The sequence below is a fragment of the Oryzias latipes genome, chromosome 23, assembly GCF_002234675.1.
Source record: "Oryzias latipes chromosome 23, ASM223467v1".
In the NCBI taxonomy this organism is placed as follows: Eukaryota; Metazoa; Chordata; class Actinopteri; order Beloniformes; family Adrianichthyidae; genus Oryzias; species Oryzias latipes.
Window position 1 is genome coordinate 18,062,779 of NC_019881.2, and position 20,861 is coordinate 18,083,639.

Consider the following 20,861-nt stretch of genomic DNA (forward strand, 5'->3'; position numbering starts at 1 on the left):
AACCAAAAAAAAAGAATGAGTCTTCTGTATGGATGAGAAATGAAAAAAAAAACACATATAATTTACTGTTTAGAACCATTGACTGTATATGAGGTGTCACTTCACCCACGGAAAATGGTTCACTTCCGCCTCCAACAAAATGAAGTCAGTTCAGTCGCCATTTTTTTTTGCAATCATGCTGGAGCCAGACGATGTCAGCAAACACTTATTGGTCAGAGTCGGTTGAGTCATCGTTTCTATGGCAACCACTCTCGCCAATCAGGAGTGAGTTTGTTTGTTGCTACCGCTGTAAAGTGGGCTCGGGAGAATCTTGTCAATCAAGCGTTTCAAAATGAGACCACATACTCTCAATGAGGCATCTGATTGGCTTGTTTTATAACTTGAATAACTAAAGCAAATATATCACGAAAAAAATGAGAGTTAGCAAAAATATGTTAAAAAAAGGTAGCAGAGCAAGAATGGATATTATGAGAAACATAATGACTGACTAAAGCTGTTTATATTACTATAGAAGTTTATGGGATTTTGGCTTCCTGGAGCCAGTGGCTACTTCCTGTTTTTGGTACGCCAGTGGGGAGGAGTCACTCAGTTCACTTCCCATATATAGTCAATGTTTAGATGCAATTTAATTAAACAAATTACATTAATATAATTCATTTTGCACAATAAAATAAATAAAGTTCATATAAATAAAGTGTATACTCTAATTGAAATCATTATGCCTTTCCTGCTTTGTAAAACACAGAAAACATGAAAACCATCTTTGTTTTGTATGGTCTGTTTTTACACTTAATGCAGGAATCATGTTATTAATTGACCTTAATAAAGGTTGCTTTAAATATAATGTCAATACCAGTGCTGTAATTTCATTTCATAAGTTAAATTTATCAGAAGTTTATTAACCAGCAGCAGACCTTATCTCCAAAGAACTACATATCAGAAAGGAGCTAAACACAAATGCTTTTAAAGCAATGGTGCTAAAATCTTCTCACACTATGATGTTAAACACAGACGTTTATTTTGCGCACCCCAACTAATCCCAAATATGGACGTCATGCTATCCTCCTTCTGCCTGCTTGCTCAGCCTGCGAGCTACTGAAAATCGCATAACTTCCAACGCTGTTCGTCAACAGAAAAAACTTTTACAGCTGCTGAAACTGTCTGTAAAATCTCACCCACCAAAGCTGTGGTTTCTATTATTTATTATTGGCAGGCATTTCATCCGATTTCATTCAAAACACAAACATTAGCATCTTGAAGGACCTACAGGAGCCTTCTGGATCCACAATGGACTCCTTGGCCTCACACTCAGCGTGGCTCCACTGGTGTGTGGATGTGCATGAGTGTCCTGGTGATGGTCAGAGGTACTGCCGGCCACGCCTCTCTCTGTCTACCCCAGGGCAGCTGTGGCTTCATCAGTAGCTAACCATTACCAAGTATGAATGAGGAGGGAATGGCTAATGCATACTCAATGTAAGTGCTTTGAGCGTCTGGAAAAGCGCATAATAAATCCAATCCATTATTATTATTATCATTAATACTCATCAAGCTGGGACTAACTAACCCTGTGAGAAGCTCAACTGGATCAATAGCAATCCTGCCAAACATCAGACGTCTCCTTTTGTGAAGGAGAACAGACAGAAATGATAATGGAAAGAGATGAAAGAGTAATAGCATTTTAAGTAACTCCTGGCTGGTGTCTGTCTGTGTTGCTGTGACATTTCATCATAAAAGAGATCTTTCTCCGATTATGGTGCGAGGAAGAAAGGAGCAAAAAGGACAAGAGATCTTTCTTTAAATGAGTGACGATCGCGTTAGTTAATATGTGGAAGGAGACGCACATACTTTCAGTCACTGCTTTTTTTCCTTTCAATAGTTTTTTTTAAATGAATTTAACCGGTTCTTTTCTTCAGCTCCATCTATTTAAAAAAATAACACTATGTTAACCTAAAATCATCAAATCTAACTAGTAAAAGCTGAGAAATGTTGCAGGCATGATGGGAAATGAAAACTTCACACAAAGACCTCAGATATAATCTAAACCGCTGCCCTCTTTTCCCAGCATTCACGAGCCTCAAATGATTATGTTTTTTGCGTGAACCTTTCCAGTCAGTTCTTTGCCTTTTTAAAAAAAAAGAAAGAAATCAATACAATAATGAACTTTTAGATTTTTATATCACATTTCATCCTTTTTTCAAAGAGCAGTGAGTGCCGCCATCACCCCCTCCCACACATTCAATGTAAGCTACATACATAAAGCATGCAGGATAAATGAGAACCATGGGCTCCTGCAGCAGCACCGTCCAGCTGCAGGGGCTTTTAACCGATTATGTAGCCTGATTTGCACTTTTATCACATTTTTCATTGAATAAACTTTGACAAAAATGGTTTTAAAATCACCAAACTAATCAGGTTCCAGTGGTGCCCGTTTTGTAGTGCACTCGAAGAATCATATGACGTTCTTGAATCATGATGCTTTACACAGCAGCCAGTAGCGGTTCTAGGCACGGGCCGTCCGGGCGGTGGCCTGGGGCGGAAAACTGAAGGGGGGCGGCACCGGCGGCTCAGCCCTTGTAAAATATTATATGCACCACTATTGGTTTACTTATGTCACAGTTTGTGAGTTTGTAACAGCCTGAACCTGGCCGCGCCGCCGCCCTCGCCCCGCAGCTGTGCGCTCTCCTGTCTTTGAGAAGTAGACACAAATGTGTGTGAAGAAGAAGGGAGGGGGCGCGGGGGGAGCACGGAGCACCACCGCGTTTGCGCATGCGCAAAACCTGGCGGGCTCATCTTTCAGGGGAGGCGACGGTCGCGGGCTTGATGAAAAAAATAAAAGTAAAAACTGCGACTGCGCCGTCATGTAGCGAATCAGCGCCCCTGGCTGTAGCTGCACGCGCTCCTGCTGGAAATGTGTGAAGAAAGGGGGGGGGGGGGGGGGCTGCGGGGAATCAGTTCAATTGTGGGACGCTTCCAAATTAAGTGGCTAGGTGGGGACAAGGGCGGGGGTTTGAATCTACTTCATTAAACCTTTTTATAAGTCAGTCATAAGGTGACATTCTATAACCTACACTTTAATAAAGGTATAGAAAATATATTCTGCTTTTTTTGGGTTAATTTTGTGTTAAATGCCCAAATGAAAAAATGGCAACACAAAACAATGCTGTCACTAAGGTGACAGTTGGTTCAGTCGACGGACTTGATGTCTTCTTCGTGACGTGAGGACATTTATGCCAAACAAACGCCAAAAACATCTAAAATATGGAGAAAAAAAGGTCAAAGCCATCTGGTGCCCAATTTAGAAAGAAAAGAAAAGAAGAAGAGGAGAAAAGAGATAAAGAAAAGGGTAAGTCCTCACAGCTTGATGCATGTCTTTTCTAAATTCTAATGCTACCTGCCCTACAACAACGTTGCCGATGAAAACTTTATTTTGGTCGATGACCAACACTGAAGTAGGCCCAAATGTTGCAAATAGCGTCATTTTTTTTTTTTTTTTTAGATTTTATTCTTAAAAATTTGCTCTGCCTTAACTTGTAACATTAGTTATGATTCATGTGTCTGTCTGCTCTGCTGTAACACAAAGGTTTTGTTGGGTTTTGCTGTTGTATACTAGCTCATAATGTTAAAAAAGCTGTGATGGTTACACAGCATGCTGCTGCTGCCATAAGATGCTAATGGGGCAAATAATTTGAGATTGGTCTTAAATTTAATAATCGTTTGTGGCAGCCTAAACGTTTTCCCAATGTTTTTTTGACATTTAACTGGGGATTTAGGGGTTAATTTTGAGCCTGCATATGAAGTTTATTTTTTATTTGTTTTACAAATGTGGGATTATATTTTTAGCCAATAGAATTTCTATAAATCTGTAGGTAGTTTTAAAAATGAATATTTACCATTTACTGCAAATCTATGGGGACAAAACATAATTCAACAGGTCATAACTGAAAATTTTCCAATCAAAGGATTGAAGACGGAAAACATGAGCTAATTTTTCTTCTCTGAAGTAGAGATCGATATAGAACATGACAATTTAAATTTCCAATTCATAAATGTTTTTAAAATATTTATTTTATATTATTTATTTAATATTGATTTAATATTTCTTAGCTAACTGTATTTTTGCCATGCTTATGGTCTTTTATTTTTTGTGTTCTGATAACTATTATAATGCTGTTCAGAATTCTGACATCTTTTGTATCCACTTCTTAATTTCAATGACAATATAACATGTCAGTTGACAAAGACAAACAAAGTTCTGTTGTGACTATGGGGGGGGGGGGGGGGGGCGCCTGGGGAGGGTCTCGCCCGGGGGGGAATTCAGGGTAGAACCGCCACTGACAGCAGCAGATGAAAACAGTTCAAAACTTCCACAGATGATCCCACTTGCAGCTTTGTGTCAACAAAGCAAAGAATGAAGCATTTAGAATATTTCTGCTGAGTCACTGTTAGCACACCAGGTTCAAGCATTTTGCGACCTCATTTTCTCCCTCCCGTCCCTGAATGCACCCATCGGAGCAGGAGGCATGATGGCAGCTTTGCAAAGCTCAAACCCCTGTTGGCATGGCAACGCAGCAACTCTTAGACATCGTTACAGGAAAATCAAAAGATTCCTCAAGTTCAAGACGGACAATTGATTTTAAATTTTAAATTTTATTCCCATTTTGAAACCAGTTTTCTTTGGTTATGCAAATACAAAATCTTAAAATTAAAAACATATACATATTCTTGAATTCTGAAGTAATAGAATATTATTTTCCAAGAAAATGACAAGAAATTCCTATAAAGTCTCAATCCGATCAACTTTGGACCTACTGTAAGGTAGGTGTCTTTTAATTATTATTTTGCTGTTTTTAGCCCGAAATAAAAAGTCTGTAGTTTTCTAGGACATAGTTTCTGCAGAGCAGCAGTAGTTTATCACAAATTCCCCTCTGAGTTGTGAGTGGGACCGTTGGCACGGAGAAGGCCTACCCTCCTTCCTGTCACCCATAACTGACAGCTTTCTGTTTTCGTGCTCTCATGCAAGCTTCACAGCCCCTCATATCCTCAACCCAACATTATTGGTGCAAACAAAGAAAGGCCAGCAATACTGGAGCCAGACGGCCGAGGAAAAAAAAGAAAATGTCGTCTACAAGTGGATGCATTAGAATGGAGCAGAGCAGGGAGCTTTTGGCCCGCCCAGTTTATTTGATCTTTTTTAAACTGCAAACTTATTCACTGCAATTTGAATAAAGACATACTCAGAAATAGGAATTTCGAGTTTAATTTTCGTCATATTTGTCCTCCGTCTTAAAAAAAAAAACAGAACAAGGACATGTTAAAAATGTGATTTTGATCAGAGTGGGTCTTTGAGTAAAAAGCAACAGGCTGGAAGCTGCTATTTCACCTCAATTTCAGAACAAACAAGAAGGAATTGCCTCCAATTTTCATCAAATCACACAATATTTATGTAAATTTCTTCCTTCAGCCCTTTCCCCTCTTGATACATCTTTTCAGACCAATCACAGATTCATGAATGACACAAGTCTAAGCAAGAAGTAGAAAACGGTAAAGAAGATAAATACTAATTCATTGGGTTTGTGTGTTAACGCTCTCTGCAGCGCTCATCCTTCCCCTGTTTTGTTGGAGGGTGTGGGCGGTCTAAGGACCCTTCAGATTTCTCTCAGCTGAGAAGAAAGAAGTATTTGTAATCTCTGCTCTCTTTGCGCACATGAGCCACATGGATTAAAATTCACAGCAACCCGTGCTGCCACACACGAACTATGCATCAAAACTACAAGAAAATCGAAAAACCACTCACAGATCTTTTTCCACGTTAGAGGGAATTATGTGACAAGAATTGACCCCAAATAAAGAAATGAGCACAGATGCTGAAAGATGTCGCACTCACCGTCTTCTTTGCATTCCTCAGGCGGTTTCGCCTTCTTGGCTAGCCTCGGGTCCAGCCACGATGTTGTTTTAGTGTTATGGCTGTGAGGAAAAGGCAGAGAGAATGTGAGACGGAGAGCTGAATACGTCGAGAGAGGAAGACTTGGCTAAAGAAGAGAGGAGGAGGTTGGTGGATTCTTTATTCGGCTACTGAGTCGTTCCGGAGTGGAAAGACAAGACTCCCCTGAGTGGCCGGCTCTAAAAAGGTGACAAGGGAGATGAAAAAGGCTTCAGGCGAACAAAAAGGCAATCGATACTTTTAATTTGCGTACTGTCTCATTAGCAGACAGAATAGGGAGCAGATAGAGACTGGAGACGGTGACTGAGGGAGTGATGGGGAGGAACATCTGTGTGAGCTCGGCGGATTGTTCCAGAACCTCAGGCACAGATCTAAATCTGGTATGATGATGTTCCAAGGAAATGCATCTGCAAGGTCTGGCTGAAGCTCTGGGGCCACAATGGCTGCCCCTTCCCGAGTACAGAACAGAAAGGAGGTGCAGGGTTTCGGAGTGAGGTGGAGCAGGAAGGCCTTTTTTATTTATTTATTTATTTATTTATTTATTTACATCCTCCTCCTTTTGTATACTTTGTTTTGCCCGAGGAAGAAGGAGCACAGCCTTGAGGACAAAACTTGGAGGGAACACAAGACTACCAATGTGTTGCTGTGTGTTTGAGCAAATGCATGTTTAGTTGCTCGTTTAACCACGGAGTCACATTCTCTCAGGGAGGAGAATGTTTATATGAGCATTAACTTTTAATGCTCATATAAACTCAGTGGTGAAATCCAGTTTTTTTCACCTGAGACAACTGGCCAAGGTTAAACTTCTCCTCTCTCGCCATGACTTTGAGATTTTAATCCATGCTTTTATTTCAACACGTTTGGACTACTGTAATGCTCTCTATGTTGGGCTTTCCCAGAAATTACTTGCTCGTTTGCAGTTAGTCCAAAATGCAGCTGCCCGTCTTCTAACTGTACACGGAAACAAGAACATATCACTCCCATTTTAGCATCTCTTCATTGGCTCCCAGTTCGCTTACGCATTGATTTTAAAATTCTCCTATTTGTTTTTAAAAGTCTCCATGGACTCGCCCCAAAATATCTGTCTGACCTGATTCAGGTGTACACTCCCCCCCGCTCCCTTAGGTCAACAAATCAGACACTGCTTGTCGTCTTGAAGACCAGGAGAAAACTGAGAGGTGACCGAGCCTTCTCAGTCTTCGGACCAAAAAACTGGAACGAATTGCCCCTGTACCTCAGACAGATAGACTCACTCAGTATTTTTAAATCTGCTCTTAAAACATATTTTTTCACTTTGGCTTTTAACTGAGTTGGAATCCGGAGCTATTTTATGTGTTTTATGCTTTATATTTTCATGTGCTTTTATTAATTTTTGTATTGTTCAGCACTTTGGTGAACCTTGTTCTGTTTAAAGTGCTTTATAAATAAAGTTGAGTTGAGGGAGACACCACTGTGTTACCACATCAGTAAAAATTCAACACTTTTTTGACTCACTTAGACTACGTTAAAACTGCAGGCTGAAACGACCCAATTCCGATTTTTTTTTGCCCCTATGCGACCTGTGTCGGATCTTTTCATGACAGTCTGAACGACACAGATCCTATCTTTTCAAATGCCTCCATCTGAACGGTCAGGCCACATGTATCCGACCCGTACGTCATTGATACGCTACAAATGTCATACTTCTGCGTTGAACTTCACCAAGAACATAAACATCAACCATGGCGGACGATGCTGCTGAGACCAGTCAGTGGAAGGGAAGCGAGGTCACAGATTGGATTCATATTTGGGGTGACAGCTCTGTTTAGGTCAAACTTCAGGGCACTTATCGCAACCGGGCGGTTTTTGAAAAAATTTCCAGCGAAATGGCCGATAATGGGTACAGACCATCCTGCTCCAGTGCCAGCGAAAAATAAAAAGCTTCCGAGCCAAATACAAGGAGGTTAAAGACTGGAACGAACAAAGTGGCCGTCAACGTATCACCTGTCCATTTTACGGAGAGCTGGACCGCATTTTGGGGGATAAGCCCAGCGTTCTTGACATCCATTGTTAACGTTAGCTACTTCCACAAACAACGAGTGACGTCGTTCACCGTTGAGTACTCTTCTGGGTCATTTCACGTTCACAAAGGAGATCACAAAAGTTTGCATTTAATTGGAAATGTGAACGCCCTTGCAAAAAAAATTGAATCTTTTCTAAAAATCGGAATTGAGCATTAAGCTCTGCAGTGTGAACATAGCTATAGACTGTTTACAACCACTAATTGTATCGATTTAAAATGACGATATTTATTTAACTATTTCTGAGCGTCCTTCAGTGTCTGACTTTTCCACTTCAACCTCCGACCGCTAGTCGGCAGCAGAGCCCACGGAGCGTCTTTGAATTGCTCTACACTGCACAAAACAACAAGATCTCCGCGAGAGGGAATCAACTGTGTGATGAACTCCCACATCACCAACAAAGACATTTTAGTACTTTTACTGCATATGAATCCATTGAAAGTTAAAAAAAACCTTCGTGAACAATCCTCTCAAAGTACTGGAGACGCTTCACCTGCAGCACGACTCAAGTCGGCTTCCAACGGCCTAAAAATGCAAATGTGGCAAAACCTGTGTGATAAATGAAGGAGCTTGTCAGCCGCTGAGCCAAAAGAAATGAACTTCAAATCATTTTAAGTCCCTTTCAACTCTTTTCTGTTTGCATCTTTTTTCTGCTTTAATTTCTCCTGTCCTTTAATCCTTTTTTTACCTTCATCTAGAACTATTTATAACATAAAAACTACAGTTTGCTCCTCTTTCTTTGTCCAACAGTCTCTATAGTTTTTAATCATCATCAGAGTCTCTCCTTTGCAGCCCTTTCTCACTTTGTAAAGTCCCTCTTAAAGCTTCCCGGCTTCAAGGTAAACGAATCACTAAAGTGAAAAAAATGAACATCTTGGCATCTCCTCATCTCCTGGACCTTTGGCACAGTTTCAGATCCTCCGTAAATGAAATTGCAAAACTAATTTGGGGCTACGAAGTCTTTTTTTTTGTATAATTCATGTCATGACATTTTTTTTTGCCTCCGACAGCTTAGGAAGAGGAATGGTGACCTCAGCACATGCTCTGAAAGCCGTAGTCACATGGTGACAGGAGCTTTGGGTTTTTGGGGTGTCCGGGCCCGTGGAGGGTCCTAGAGAGGAGCGGCTGCATCTTAAGGGGAGGGCAGGGGTATCTTACTGTTCCCTTGAGGCTTGTCCAGCCTCCTTAAGGGACATCATAAAAACTGGAACGTATATTGTCTTGCGTGTAAGTGTATTGTAAAATATTTATGAGTTTTATGTAAGTCACACCACAAACCCTGAGCTAATGCCGCACGCATGGACTGTGAAAGTGCCACACACACTACGCTCTGATCTTCAAGTTTCTTCCTTTCTAACAGTCAGGCTGTGGTTAATTCCAATTGTCACGTGAACAGCACCAAAGGGCTCTGTGCAGGTCGAAGAGTTTGGGGAGTTGAAAACATGAAAAATCTGTTCGACGTCCCTGCGTTTCATCTACCTCACCCTTACTGAAGTCTATGTCACACAGCAACTATGAACATTTTGCACATTTTCCATGTATGACACTTCGGTCTTTCGTGATAGATGTGTGATAAATGTATTTCATAAGTGTTTTTTGCATTCGCCAGTCTTCAATGTGCACAGAGGTCTGTCAAGGGTTTCGGCCAACGGGTTTTGAGCTGTTTTCGTCAGTTTAGAGTTACGCAGTTTATGCGTATTTTAGGTAGTTTACACGCAATTATCACGTATAATTTACGCAGTTGTGATTATTGTATACGCAAATTTGTGGCTTCCCACGACCGTTCCACGTATGTCTAGCTGACTTTTCGGGTGTGTACCATCTATGTATGACTTTCATATCGCGTATACGGAGCACATATATCACATTAACATGACCTAATTGACGCACGAATCACTAATGAATTGCATAGAAACCGCGCAATAATCACCCACGGTTCATGTTCCAAGTAGATTTATGTGTTCTTTGCGTGGTTCATTCGTTTTCTGTGGTTTTAATGTGGTTTATTCGTGATAAATCTGTGAACATTTTACTTAAAGACCTCAACTTTTCTCACGTTTTCTACGTATATTCATTTAAGACCAATTTTCCTTCATGCAATATGTGCTAAATGTACATAGTGTCAGTGTGACACGGGCTTTAGAAAGGCTGCTTTGTGCGGATATGAAGCACTTTACAGTAGCTACGTTTGCACATTTTTCACCCGCAGACAGCCTGTATCTATCTGTAAGGGCAGTTGTGACTAAGGTTTTAGGTTCAGTCTAATACTGTCATCCATTCATTTACAAATCAGCAGAAGTTTTGGTTACATGAGGTGATGGAACACAAGAATCCTCTCAATTATTGTCCAGCAATCAAAACTCCCCTCCACAGTTTCACTGGAGCTGGTCATCCCCAACACTCTTTCTGGTATAACTGAGTTCTGAGGGTTTTTTATTGGGATCTGTGAATCTCATTAGAACGATCCTGAATCCATTTATTCAGTCTGTGTTTTTCAGAAACTAAAGCAAATATTGTAAAATCAGTGAACATCGGGAGCAGCAGGGAAAACTGAAAAAACGTTGTTGTTTTTTTTATAAAGTCACTTTAATTCTTGCGTTTTCTTAAAGCTAAATACTAAACTGTGGAAGAAAGTAGATGTAGGTGTAGCCATGACAACACTCACTCAATGAAGTAGACCTCTCCTTTCTCGGTGTATGCCATCTCCCAGTTGTCTGGAAGGGGCCCTAGCTCGTCGTTCTCCTCCAGCTTGGGCGCCGTCGCCTTGGGGGACTGTCCGTCTTCTTTGGGAGCGTCTGCTGGGCCGTCGGCCGGGTTGATCTGCGGGGGGAGATCCCCTGAAGCGTCCGTGCTCTTGTCCTCATGTTCGCTCGACTCTGAGGGCAAAACGGCCGGATGAGTCCGGGGGGTCGATCGACTCCAAAGAGGAAAGGACAGTCAGGGAGGAAGAGGAGGGGGATTAGAAAAGTATGAAGAAGTGTGGTCTCAGGGCGGAGATGGGACTGCAAGGGAAGAGACTAACGAGGCAATACTGAGAAAGAAGGAGGCGGTTATGCCCCACTTTGAGCTGTGACAGGGTGTGAAAATGTCACAGAGAGAAAAATGGGAAGATGGGAGCTACCGAGAGTGCGCTCTTCCCAGGAGACAGCTGGTGCAGGCGAGCGGAGAGGCGACAAATGAAAACCGGGGATTTAAAGATAATCTATGGGAGGGGAAAGCGAGAGTTAGTGATCTGCTTAGATCACAGCGCCTGCTGTGCTCTATTGATTCCCTCAGCTGCACCGGTCAGCCCACATTCTGTCCATCCACAGGCACTCGTCTCCTCCTGAGCTGAGAGCAGCAGAGCCGCTTCTCTCTGAAACCCCAGTGGTGAAAATGATCGAGCAGGCCAATCCCCACTGACAGGAATCAGCTGAAAAACATCCCAGGAGCTCCGTTCAGGCGTGGTTTAGAGAACATCTGCATCCAAATGGACTGTTTTCCATGATAATTGGCCCAACTTTTATCTGTCTGAGCTGTTTCAGCTTCAGAAAACTCATTCTGTGATCTAGATGTCACTTTTGATTATAATTTTAGGTTTACATTTACAAGTTCACAAATCAGTGAACTCTAAGGCTAAATATGGAATAAATTCATTCAAATTGAACATTTGTTTTATTTAGAAAAAAAGAGTTTCACAAAAGCTAGAGTTTTCACCGGAAAAGTGAAACTTTAATTAATAAAATTAGAAATTCTAACATTTAAAATGACCTGAAAGCTGTTTTTTGCTCCATTGAATGGAAAAAGGTTACTTTAAAGGAGGTTTTAGCATTTTATCATCATTATTTTCAGGAGAGAAATTTTGTTTTATATATTTTGATTGTGTAGGTCTTTCTTTTGCTTTTTAAATAATGTAAAGCACTTTGAGTTACTTTAGTATGATAAGTGCTTTATAAAAAGTTCTATTTGAAAAGAAATCACTTCATGGATTTTTATAAATCAGTTTTGTATTTTATAAATGAAGATTGATTTAATTCATTGACTTTTTAATCTAACCATCACTTGTAATACTTTCATATTTTTATTACAATGTCTCAAAAAATATTTGCAATTGTAGCAAAAGATGACAAAGAAACATCTTGAATCTCAAAAACAACAAAAATCTAATTGTTGTAAAACAATAACAATTTCTGACAAATATTGTGATGATATTTTTGTTGAGGGAAAATACGCTAAGCCTCTTAAACTTTTGCAAATGCAGAACAATTTAATCCTGTTTGTAAACAAAGTTAATTGATATTATTTTAGACAATTTCATAGAATAATAGAAACAATATTTAGAAAAATGTACAGAAACAGTTATTTAAAGAATAAGTCAGGTGTACTGCCATATTTAAAGTGTCTCACCTTGTTTCAACTCTCTCATAGAAAAAAACAAAATCTCATTCTTTCACCAACTTTCGTCTCTCGACACCAACCCGCATACGATTCAATAAACGTCAAGCGAAGTAGCTGGCTCCACAGCTTTAGGAGAACTCATGGTACGACTGCAGCACCTGGACTTCAGTTCAGAAGGTTTCTGCTGCAGGAAGGCTTTCCTGCAGCCATCAAGCCGCGTCAAAAGTCACAGGATCCATGTGTGGTTTCAGACTCCCAATCCCAAAAGTCTCTCTAATAAAGCTCCTCTTATGATCCTCAATTCATGTGATCATTGGAGGCGCTGAAAGGAGTCCTCTGTGTGTGAGGGCTGGAGCGTTTTAGCCACAGAAAGTGCAAAAAAAATAAGATATAACTGTGTCAGAACAAAACAGGACGGATTAGATAATTGTGTCTTTTCACGTGTAAATACGTTGGTCCTTTTTTTTCTTTAAAAGACGCCTCTCTCTCACGGCGGAAAATGTCAAAGACGTGCTGTCCCCGTTTGTCCTCAGCCGCCTGTGGAGCGTGGGTAAATTACACAGCAGTATATGTGTTCGCCTCCTGGCTATCAGCTCCATTTCAATAATGACACCCCGCAAATGATGTCAAATTCTCCAGAGCCATGACATCCATTCTTTTATCATATGCCGATTTTAGAGTTAATCACTTGTTCACCAGTGAATTAGAAATCCAGGGTGTAAATATCAACCTATTAAATATTACAGAAAGATATTTGTATGACCAATTAAAATCAATTTCCAGGAAACCCATGGAAAAGAGGTCTATTACTGTCTCTGTTGCCTGGCAACCGGGCTAAAGGATACGGCTGCTGTAAGTTAAAGCGGCGAGCTCCTCCAGAGCGGGACTTCAAACCCGGCTGTCATAAAGGAGCTCGGCTGACCTTTGCTTGGGTGTGTGGAGGTGGTTGTCGAGGCTGACCTGGGGTGACTGCAACGCCGTTGCCGTTGACAATGGGCTTTTCCTCCTCCTCCTCCTCGGGGGGCTCGATGCTGGCCTTTTCCATGTTGCTCACTGACTTGTTACGCTTCCTCTTGCCCTCGGAGCTCGGTCTGGCGCCCGGCAGCAGCTGGTCTGTTACATTGAGCAGCAGAGTGCTGGGCTCGGCCGGAGGCTTTGGGGTGCCGTAGAAATGATCTGTGGGTTAAACAGAAGCGCTTTACTAACTTTATTTCTGCAGAAACGCGTCACGCTTGGAGCACAACCTACAGCATGGAAAGCACTGATCTTGTGTGACGGAAAAATACCTGTGAATAGTCTAAACCTCGTGTTATGGAGGGCAAGCTTAACAAGAGAGATGAGACATCATGATCCACATCTATACAAAAACTGCATAGAAGCACAAAGTCTAAGGCGTGTTACCTGCCCTCACCTCCCTTTTGACCTCTCCCTGGCTTCTACACACCCTCACTCTCTCCCTTTCTGCTCTTGCCACCTTGGTCAGAGCTGCATGGGATAAATTCAGAAAATAAAACACATATTTTCCAAGATGGCAACTTTTTTGCTGGTGTTATCTCCATAGCAACCATTTTATTTTTTGATGACGAATAGGTCTTTGTCAGTTGTTGAAGAATCGGCAAAAGTACATTTTTGGACTTCCTTAGCAACGGAGGTTTTTGTTCAATTTTCACCATATTGCCGTAACATATGCAAACAATAAGGGAACGCCACTATTGTGAGCTCACCACACTAACACTATTCAAAATTTATAAACCTTAAAACCAACATTTTTCCCAAATTTCCCCATGATGCTCGAGGAGTTAAGAAGCGATAGATCAAAATCCCTAAGAAAAGCGAATTTGTAGAAGATAGCTAAGGAACCTTTTCTTGGACTGCAGCTCCTTCCAAGGTCAGAGGTCAGCAACACTTTGGTTGGTGGCGTGTGTGAAATTTTGTGAAAATCACTCAAACCAAAGTTTTCTTTTGCAACATTGTGCAAGAATGCAAATATTGCCAAGTTTCACATTTTGCCACAAAATGGCAGTCAAACTGTAGGTCCTGTGGCCATCCCATAATAAGTTTAAAACTTCCTTTAGATAATCCCGACATGTGTGTTTTGGTTTTATTCCTTGATTTTGAAATGTTTTTTAAGACCCATAAGAGATTTTGACCCTCTATTTAAGAGTTTTACTCGTTATGATGTCATGTTTTTGCTAAAATGCGCAGTAAGAGACAAGAATTGCTAGAACCGTCTGGTCCTTGCAGTCCAGGACTGCTGTGGGCCATAATTAAAGACACAATTACAGGAGATATAGTGAAGAGGGATTACGTTTGTCACATAAGACGAGCTGGGTGAAGTGTTTTTTCCTCTTTTCTCACGCGGCTCTGTGTCAAATCCCGCTAATCCGTGAGCACACAAGCCGCAGGTTCAAGATGCAGTCGTGTCTTACGATCATATTCCTCCTCATGAGGATCCTCGCAAAATATTTGCGAGCGTCTTGACCCAGAATCGGTTCAACGTGGAGCCATTTCCATTCTTTTTTACCGTTGATTATGTTGTTTCTGCCAAGTAATTCCATCTTCTGCTTTGCACATCAATCACTTACCAGGCCACGCTCTGAATTCCCTGGCAAACTGCAGTGTGTTTCTGCGGGGCTTGGACGGAATTACAAACATCTCTCCCACTCAGTTTTGGCCTCTGGTTCGAGCCAGCTACCTGCAGGACCTCTGGGAGCTGCAGTTTTTGACTTGGCACTGACTCAGCCGCCCCTTCTGCAGTCGTACGAGGATTATTTTGGGATTTACCATCATTCAATGTGAATACTGGCAGCAGTCCCCTCTCCTGACAGTCTGCATCAGTCACTGGGAAAACCTAATAACTCCGTGTTTAGGGATTCAGACCTGATTGAACTTTCCAAAGGTGGAGTTCACTGAGACCTCCTGGAAGGTAAAGGAGGAGCAGTGAGTAATAGCCGGAGAGATTCATAAGAAATATTGATTTCATCTTGAAATCTGGGCTGCATGGGAGCCCAGTCATTAGCGCCGTCACCTCACAGACCAGAGGACCTTTTTACATTAAAGTACGGCCATATTGCCGCTGTAAAAGACATCAAGAAGAACAAAAGTGTCTACAAAGCATAATTACGTGGCAGCATTGGCAGGTTTTTTTGCCTAAAAATACTGTAATGGTTGCCCTTTTGTCCGTTCTTTTTAGACATATAGTCGAAATAGAAGTTTTTACGCTTGTCTGAACATAGTTTGTCCTTAAGTGCCATTTTGTAATGGAGTTTCAGCACCTTTTTAGTAAAGATATTTAACATTATTTTCAAGCTGACCACTAGATGCTAGTATCTGTCACATGGTTCTCCTTTAACCTAATAACATTTGAGCTTTAGCTTAACTCTGAAGGCCGTATCACACAGCCAATTTGTACATTTTGGGCATTTTCCACGTATGAAATTTCAGTCTTTCGTGATACATCCCTGGTATACGTCATTGTCGTCCATGTGCACAGATGTCAGTCAAGGATTTTGGCCAACAGGTCGATGCATGCAATTGGTTCGAAATTTTTGGTTCAAAAGTACGCAGTTTGTGCGTACTTTATATAATTTATACGCAATTATTACGTAAAAATTACGCAATTGCGCGTGATTTCTGCTAGATGCATACATAAATTTGTGGCTTTTCGTGACTGTTCGACGTTTGTACAACTTTTATATCACGTAACATATCTGGAGGACATATCACGTAAATTACGTAATCGACGGACGAATCACTAAAACATTGAATAGATACAGTGCATATAATTACGCAAGCTTCATGTTCTACGCTGATTTACGTGTTCTTTGTGTGATTTTTTCGTACTTCTTCCGTGGTGTTAACATTGTTTATTTGTGATATATCTATAAAGATTTCAGGTAACGACCACGACTTTTCTTACTATGACCAATTTTCAACCTTGCAATAGGCACAAAATGTACTTAGTGGCGGTGTGACCAGGCTTTAAAATAGCTGCTTTGCGCTAATATGAAGCACTTTACAGTAGTTACGTGTGGAAATCCAGGGGGATATCAAGATGAATTTGTCTTAAATGTTGAAATAAAAACCCTACAAAGACTACAAGGAAGGACTTAAAGACATCAGATGGTTTTATTTTGTCCAGATGACCTGCTGGAACCCGTCAACACTGCAGATGCTGGACAGCACGCGGCCCTCCACGAGGAGAGGAGTCGCTATAAAGAGATTATGTGGACTGTCAGGATTAATGCCACTGAACCGCAGGCAGAAATCCTCGAGTCCTGACAAGTTGAAGATTTACCTCTGAGGATAAAGACAGCTTCATGCACAAAAGTAAAATGTCACACACCGTCACTGAATCGGAGCTGAAAAGTGCTTCAAAAGACCATGCAAAAAAAAAGAAAAAGGAAATAGAGACTTAGTCTATCTAAAAAACGGATTGTTGAAACAATAAAATGTTTCTTTGTTTGGTATGTTTTGGATGGGCTCACTTTAAAGACGTTAATCAATCAGAAGATTGTGAATTATTATAAAGTTTGTAACATTTGATTCAATATCTATTTAATCCGTCTTCGCCTACGAAAGACCGGGATGGGCTCGGCAGCCCCGTGACCCCGAAAGGGATAGGACGGGTTTGGAAGATGAATGAATGAATCTATTTAATCTAGGAAAAAAGATTGTTTACAGGTCAGGTGTATTCTCATAAACTTTCTCCAGGTATTATCTTTAGCCTTAGTTACATGCACCTGTAGGGGGTGTTGACCCGTGTTTTTGGGTTGTTCAGGCCCGTGGGGGGTTTTAGACCAAAGCAACCGCATCTTAAGGGGAGGACAGCTCTCTTGAGGCTCGTACGGCCACCTCCAGGGACATTATGAAAATGTAACATACCATTGTCGTGCATGTGGTAGGTCTACCATGGAGTATTCATAAGGTTGATGTAAGTTACACGCACTTATGACGTAAGGGTGATGTCGTGATAAAGGTGTCCTTACGCCACATCATAGTTGTTAGTAAGATGCGCGTGCTGGCTTCTTGCTGACTGAACGTAAATGCTACATGCACCGGATGTGTGTACATGATACACAAGTGCCTGTAGGAGAACCACACACGCCTCTCTAATTGTGACGCCTGCGTCTCACCAACTACACTCTTACTTACTCTAAAGCTACTTTCAAGCAACTTTGACCGATTGGGGACTCAGATTTGATGTTGTCGTATGGCTAGCGTCCTTTTCAAAACACGGAAGTGCCAGCTGTTTCAAAATCCATCATAAAGGAGAAATTCATAATTGTGCTCGGCTGGAATTCTATGACACCAAGTCTTTCATATGTTAGAATAAAGCTATGAAAACAAAGATGGGGCAAGTTTCCTGAGATCTTCAACAGTCCATACCAGGAAAATTTTGTTTGTCTTTCTCTATTTATTTTTTAATTACTGAACTGTACATTTGTCTTTGTGGGATATATATATAAATTCCAAGGATCAAACTTCTTATAAAGACTAAATTTTACACTGACCTTATTCTTTTGTCACAGGAATGCAGACAATATTTGATTAAAATAACTTATTTTACTGATTTTTAATACACACATCACTGTATAGGCAGAAGATGGAAAGCTATTTGAGAAAACCCATCCAATGAAAATCCTATTATTTCTGCTGTCTGATCATGGACCGTCAGAGACAAAGACAGCGGGAGACATGGCAAACAAAAAAGTCTAGCAGAAAAAAAAAAGAAGCTCTTCTGGTTTCCAGCAGTTTGAGTGACAGAACAAAAAGCCTCCCTCCAAGTTGAAGATGCAAACAACAAATACCTACAGACATGGTTTTCAGTCTTTTTGTTTTGGCAGAGAAAGGCCAAAAACAGCAAAGAAGAGTTAAAAACAGAAAGTCTTTATTTTGCTTGAAAACTTAGCGCTCAATTTACATCAGTTTGAAATTTTCTGTAACAGTGCTTTATCAGAACAAACAGCTGCTTGGCTGGATTTTATATTATTTCCCCTCACATTTCAAACAGGAAGTACCTGTTGTAGTCCTGATATTTGGGCTGCTTGGGTCGGGCTCCATGTTATGAAGCTTAAAACCAGAACCTACTCAAATTGGCATTTAAAAAAGAGAAAGAAAATATATATGAAATGTAATAAATAACTAAAAAATAATAAACACAAAAACAAAAAGGGGTTTATCCAAATATACACCCTGGTTATCTGAAGATAAATGACCTCTTATTGTAATATTAAAGCCTGTCCATCACAAAAGGCCTTCAGCTTTCATCTGTTTGCTCAGTTGTTGGACAGGACAAGATAAAAGACAGAAAAGAAAAGCCTCACAATTTTAGTCTTTCTCACAGAAGTCTGCAAAACTGGGAAAGTGCTAACTGATCACACAGAAGCAAGTCTGAAGTAAGATACACCGTTTATGATGATGAGCTCACCTCATTATGTGGCTTCAAACGTTTGCTTCATTTTCTTTTTATTTCAAAAAGACATATTCCCCCAAAAGGCCGTTTTTTTCTATCCTCTGTGTTCTTCAGTCTCACGGTTCTTTTATAAATACTGAAGTGTTGAGCAGGAGCCTTTTTTGATTTTTTTTTATTAAAGCCAAACAGCATTTATATAATCTGCCAGGTCCACAACTGCCAGCTGGTTCTGTTTTCATGCTTTCTTCTATGGATTAAGCAGAAAAAAACACAACGGTGACTGTTATTTTATTTCTTTCAGTTTTGGTTTTTTTTAAATCGTCTTTTTCTGTAAACCTTGCTCACACTAATCCCCCTTTCATCCCTGAAGAAAAGGGTTTTCTTGGTTGCAGACCTCTAAAATGCTGAAACGAAGCGGGCTAACAGCAGATATGGGCATGCATCTTTTAGGACGTCCTAACCATCATCATTCAAAATGTAAATATTTCATTAAAGTAATAATTTAGACTCTTGGACTTCTGAGGTCAAAGAACCAAACAGCCGCTAAAAAAACCCCCAACATAATCGCTATTAAAAGACCACTTTGAAAATAGATCAAAAGATAATTGGAGTGGATCTTTCATGTTCAAGTACCTCTATAACCAAACTTTATTTGTTAAGCAATAACTGGATGAATGAAGGCCACGAAAGCACAAAGAAGAAACTCTGTGTCCCCCCATCTATCATCAAAAGCAGATCCTATCACCAAGAGGAGATCTACTCTCCCTCTGTCAAAGCTATAAAGCTGACCCTCTGGTTCAATCTCTTCTTCCTCCTCCTCCTCCTCCCTGGATTTGCAGGTGCAACAGAAGAAAGGGCTATCTATATGATGGCAGGGGTCTCCTGAGAGATAGTGGTGCCTGGGCAGACCGGGGCCCAGGAGAAAAGATTGAATGTGTCTGCTAGGTTTGATTAGGAGAATGAAGGTGCTCCAGGAGCTCATGCTGGAAGACCGAGCCAAACAAAAAAACAAAAAACAAAACAAAAAAGTCTTGTGAAGCAGGACGGTGCAGCTTTTCCACCTTTCAGAATCCACAGATGGATCTTTGGAGTGTCCTTCATGAGTGATGGCGCTCTCTTCTCCACAGAGACGGGTAGGTGGAAGTGTGCTCGTCACACGGACAACAAATGATAAGCATTCATTCTGAGAGCTGTCTGTCTCTCAGGAAAAATGCCTGTCGTGTCAGACGCTAAAAAGATTGGAAACATCGCGAGGACAAACAACAGTCGCAGACGCCGTTTACCTTCGTATGTTCCGCTTTCAAGCAGGGCGCCGCTTTTCTCCAATTCCATGAACCGGTCGACTGTCACAAAATTATAATCCACCCCTGGCACCTCTCCTTCTTTGGGCTGCCGGGTGGTGCCTGTGGGAGAGGACAACAGGAGTTAGAGCTTTGCTGCTGCGACAAAAATGTCTTTTAATGCAAACCCAAAACCGCTCAAAAAAGACAGCTCTACCCAAAGTGCCTCTTCATTTGTTTTCATACTTTTGTCTCTTTCCTCGCACTTCGCAGGTGGGGCAAGGAAAAGCAAAGGCATAAATTTGGTAAGTGATGCAATCTGGACGCCAAAAGGTGAAATCAAGTCAATTTGCATGGAGCTGGCAGCATGCTGGCGGTCTCCCTGACAGGGAGGCTCCAGAGCTGCCTGCTGACCGTTCTCTGCTCTGTAACAGCAGCGTTTTAAGCCTGATTTACTGACTGCCAACTGAAGCCAACAGTGGCTCAGGCTCTGTGAACGCAACGTTAAACAAACGGGTCTCTAAATACTCTCTTAGCCGTGAGCTAATGAGACTTGTTAAAGCTGATCCCAGCTGTGATAACACCCAGTACTAAACCCCTGAGGTGCTGAATGGGCTTTTTTAAACGTCGAACTAAAAGAAGAAAACGATCAAATTAAATTATTATAGCTAACAGTGCAATGCAAGGCCATCAGGTAAAGATGGGATGGAACTTGTTATTAACTCTGTTGATGCATCAGTGAGACACATTTCAAACCCACTGGTGGAAGACGGTCCATAAATGCTAAT

The 20,861-nt window shown here is 41.1% G+C and overlaps 1 protein-coding gene across 11 annotated transcripts in view; it reads right to left on the reverse strand.

Annotated features, from left to right (window-relative positions):
* Positions 1 to 20,861, reverse strand: part of magi2 (membrane associated guanylate kinase, WW and PDZ domain containing 2) — a 246,075-nt gene that overhangs the window by 64,582 nt on the left and 160,632 nt on the right. For 10 of the 11 annotated variants that reach the window (XM_023952647.1, XM_023952644.1, XM_023952646.1 and 7 more), the window contains exons 3-6: positions 20,077 to 20,196; positions 13,339 to 13,554; positions 10,667 to 10,877; positions 5,885 to 5,964 (exon numbers count right to left, since the gene is read on the reverse strand). In XM_023952647.1, coding sequence (XP_023808415.1) covers positions 5,885 to 5,964; positions 10,667 to 10,877; positions 13,339 to 13,554; positions 20,077 to 20,196 — 627 coding nt within the window. Of the gene's footprint in view, positions 1 to 5,884; positions 5,965 to 10,666; positions 10,878 to 11,122; positions 11,361 to 13,338; positions 13,555 to 20,076; positions 20,197 to 20,861 lie in introns of those variants that run through there. The other variant, XM_023952651.1, reaches the window with a different exon arrangement.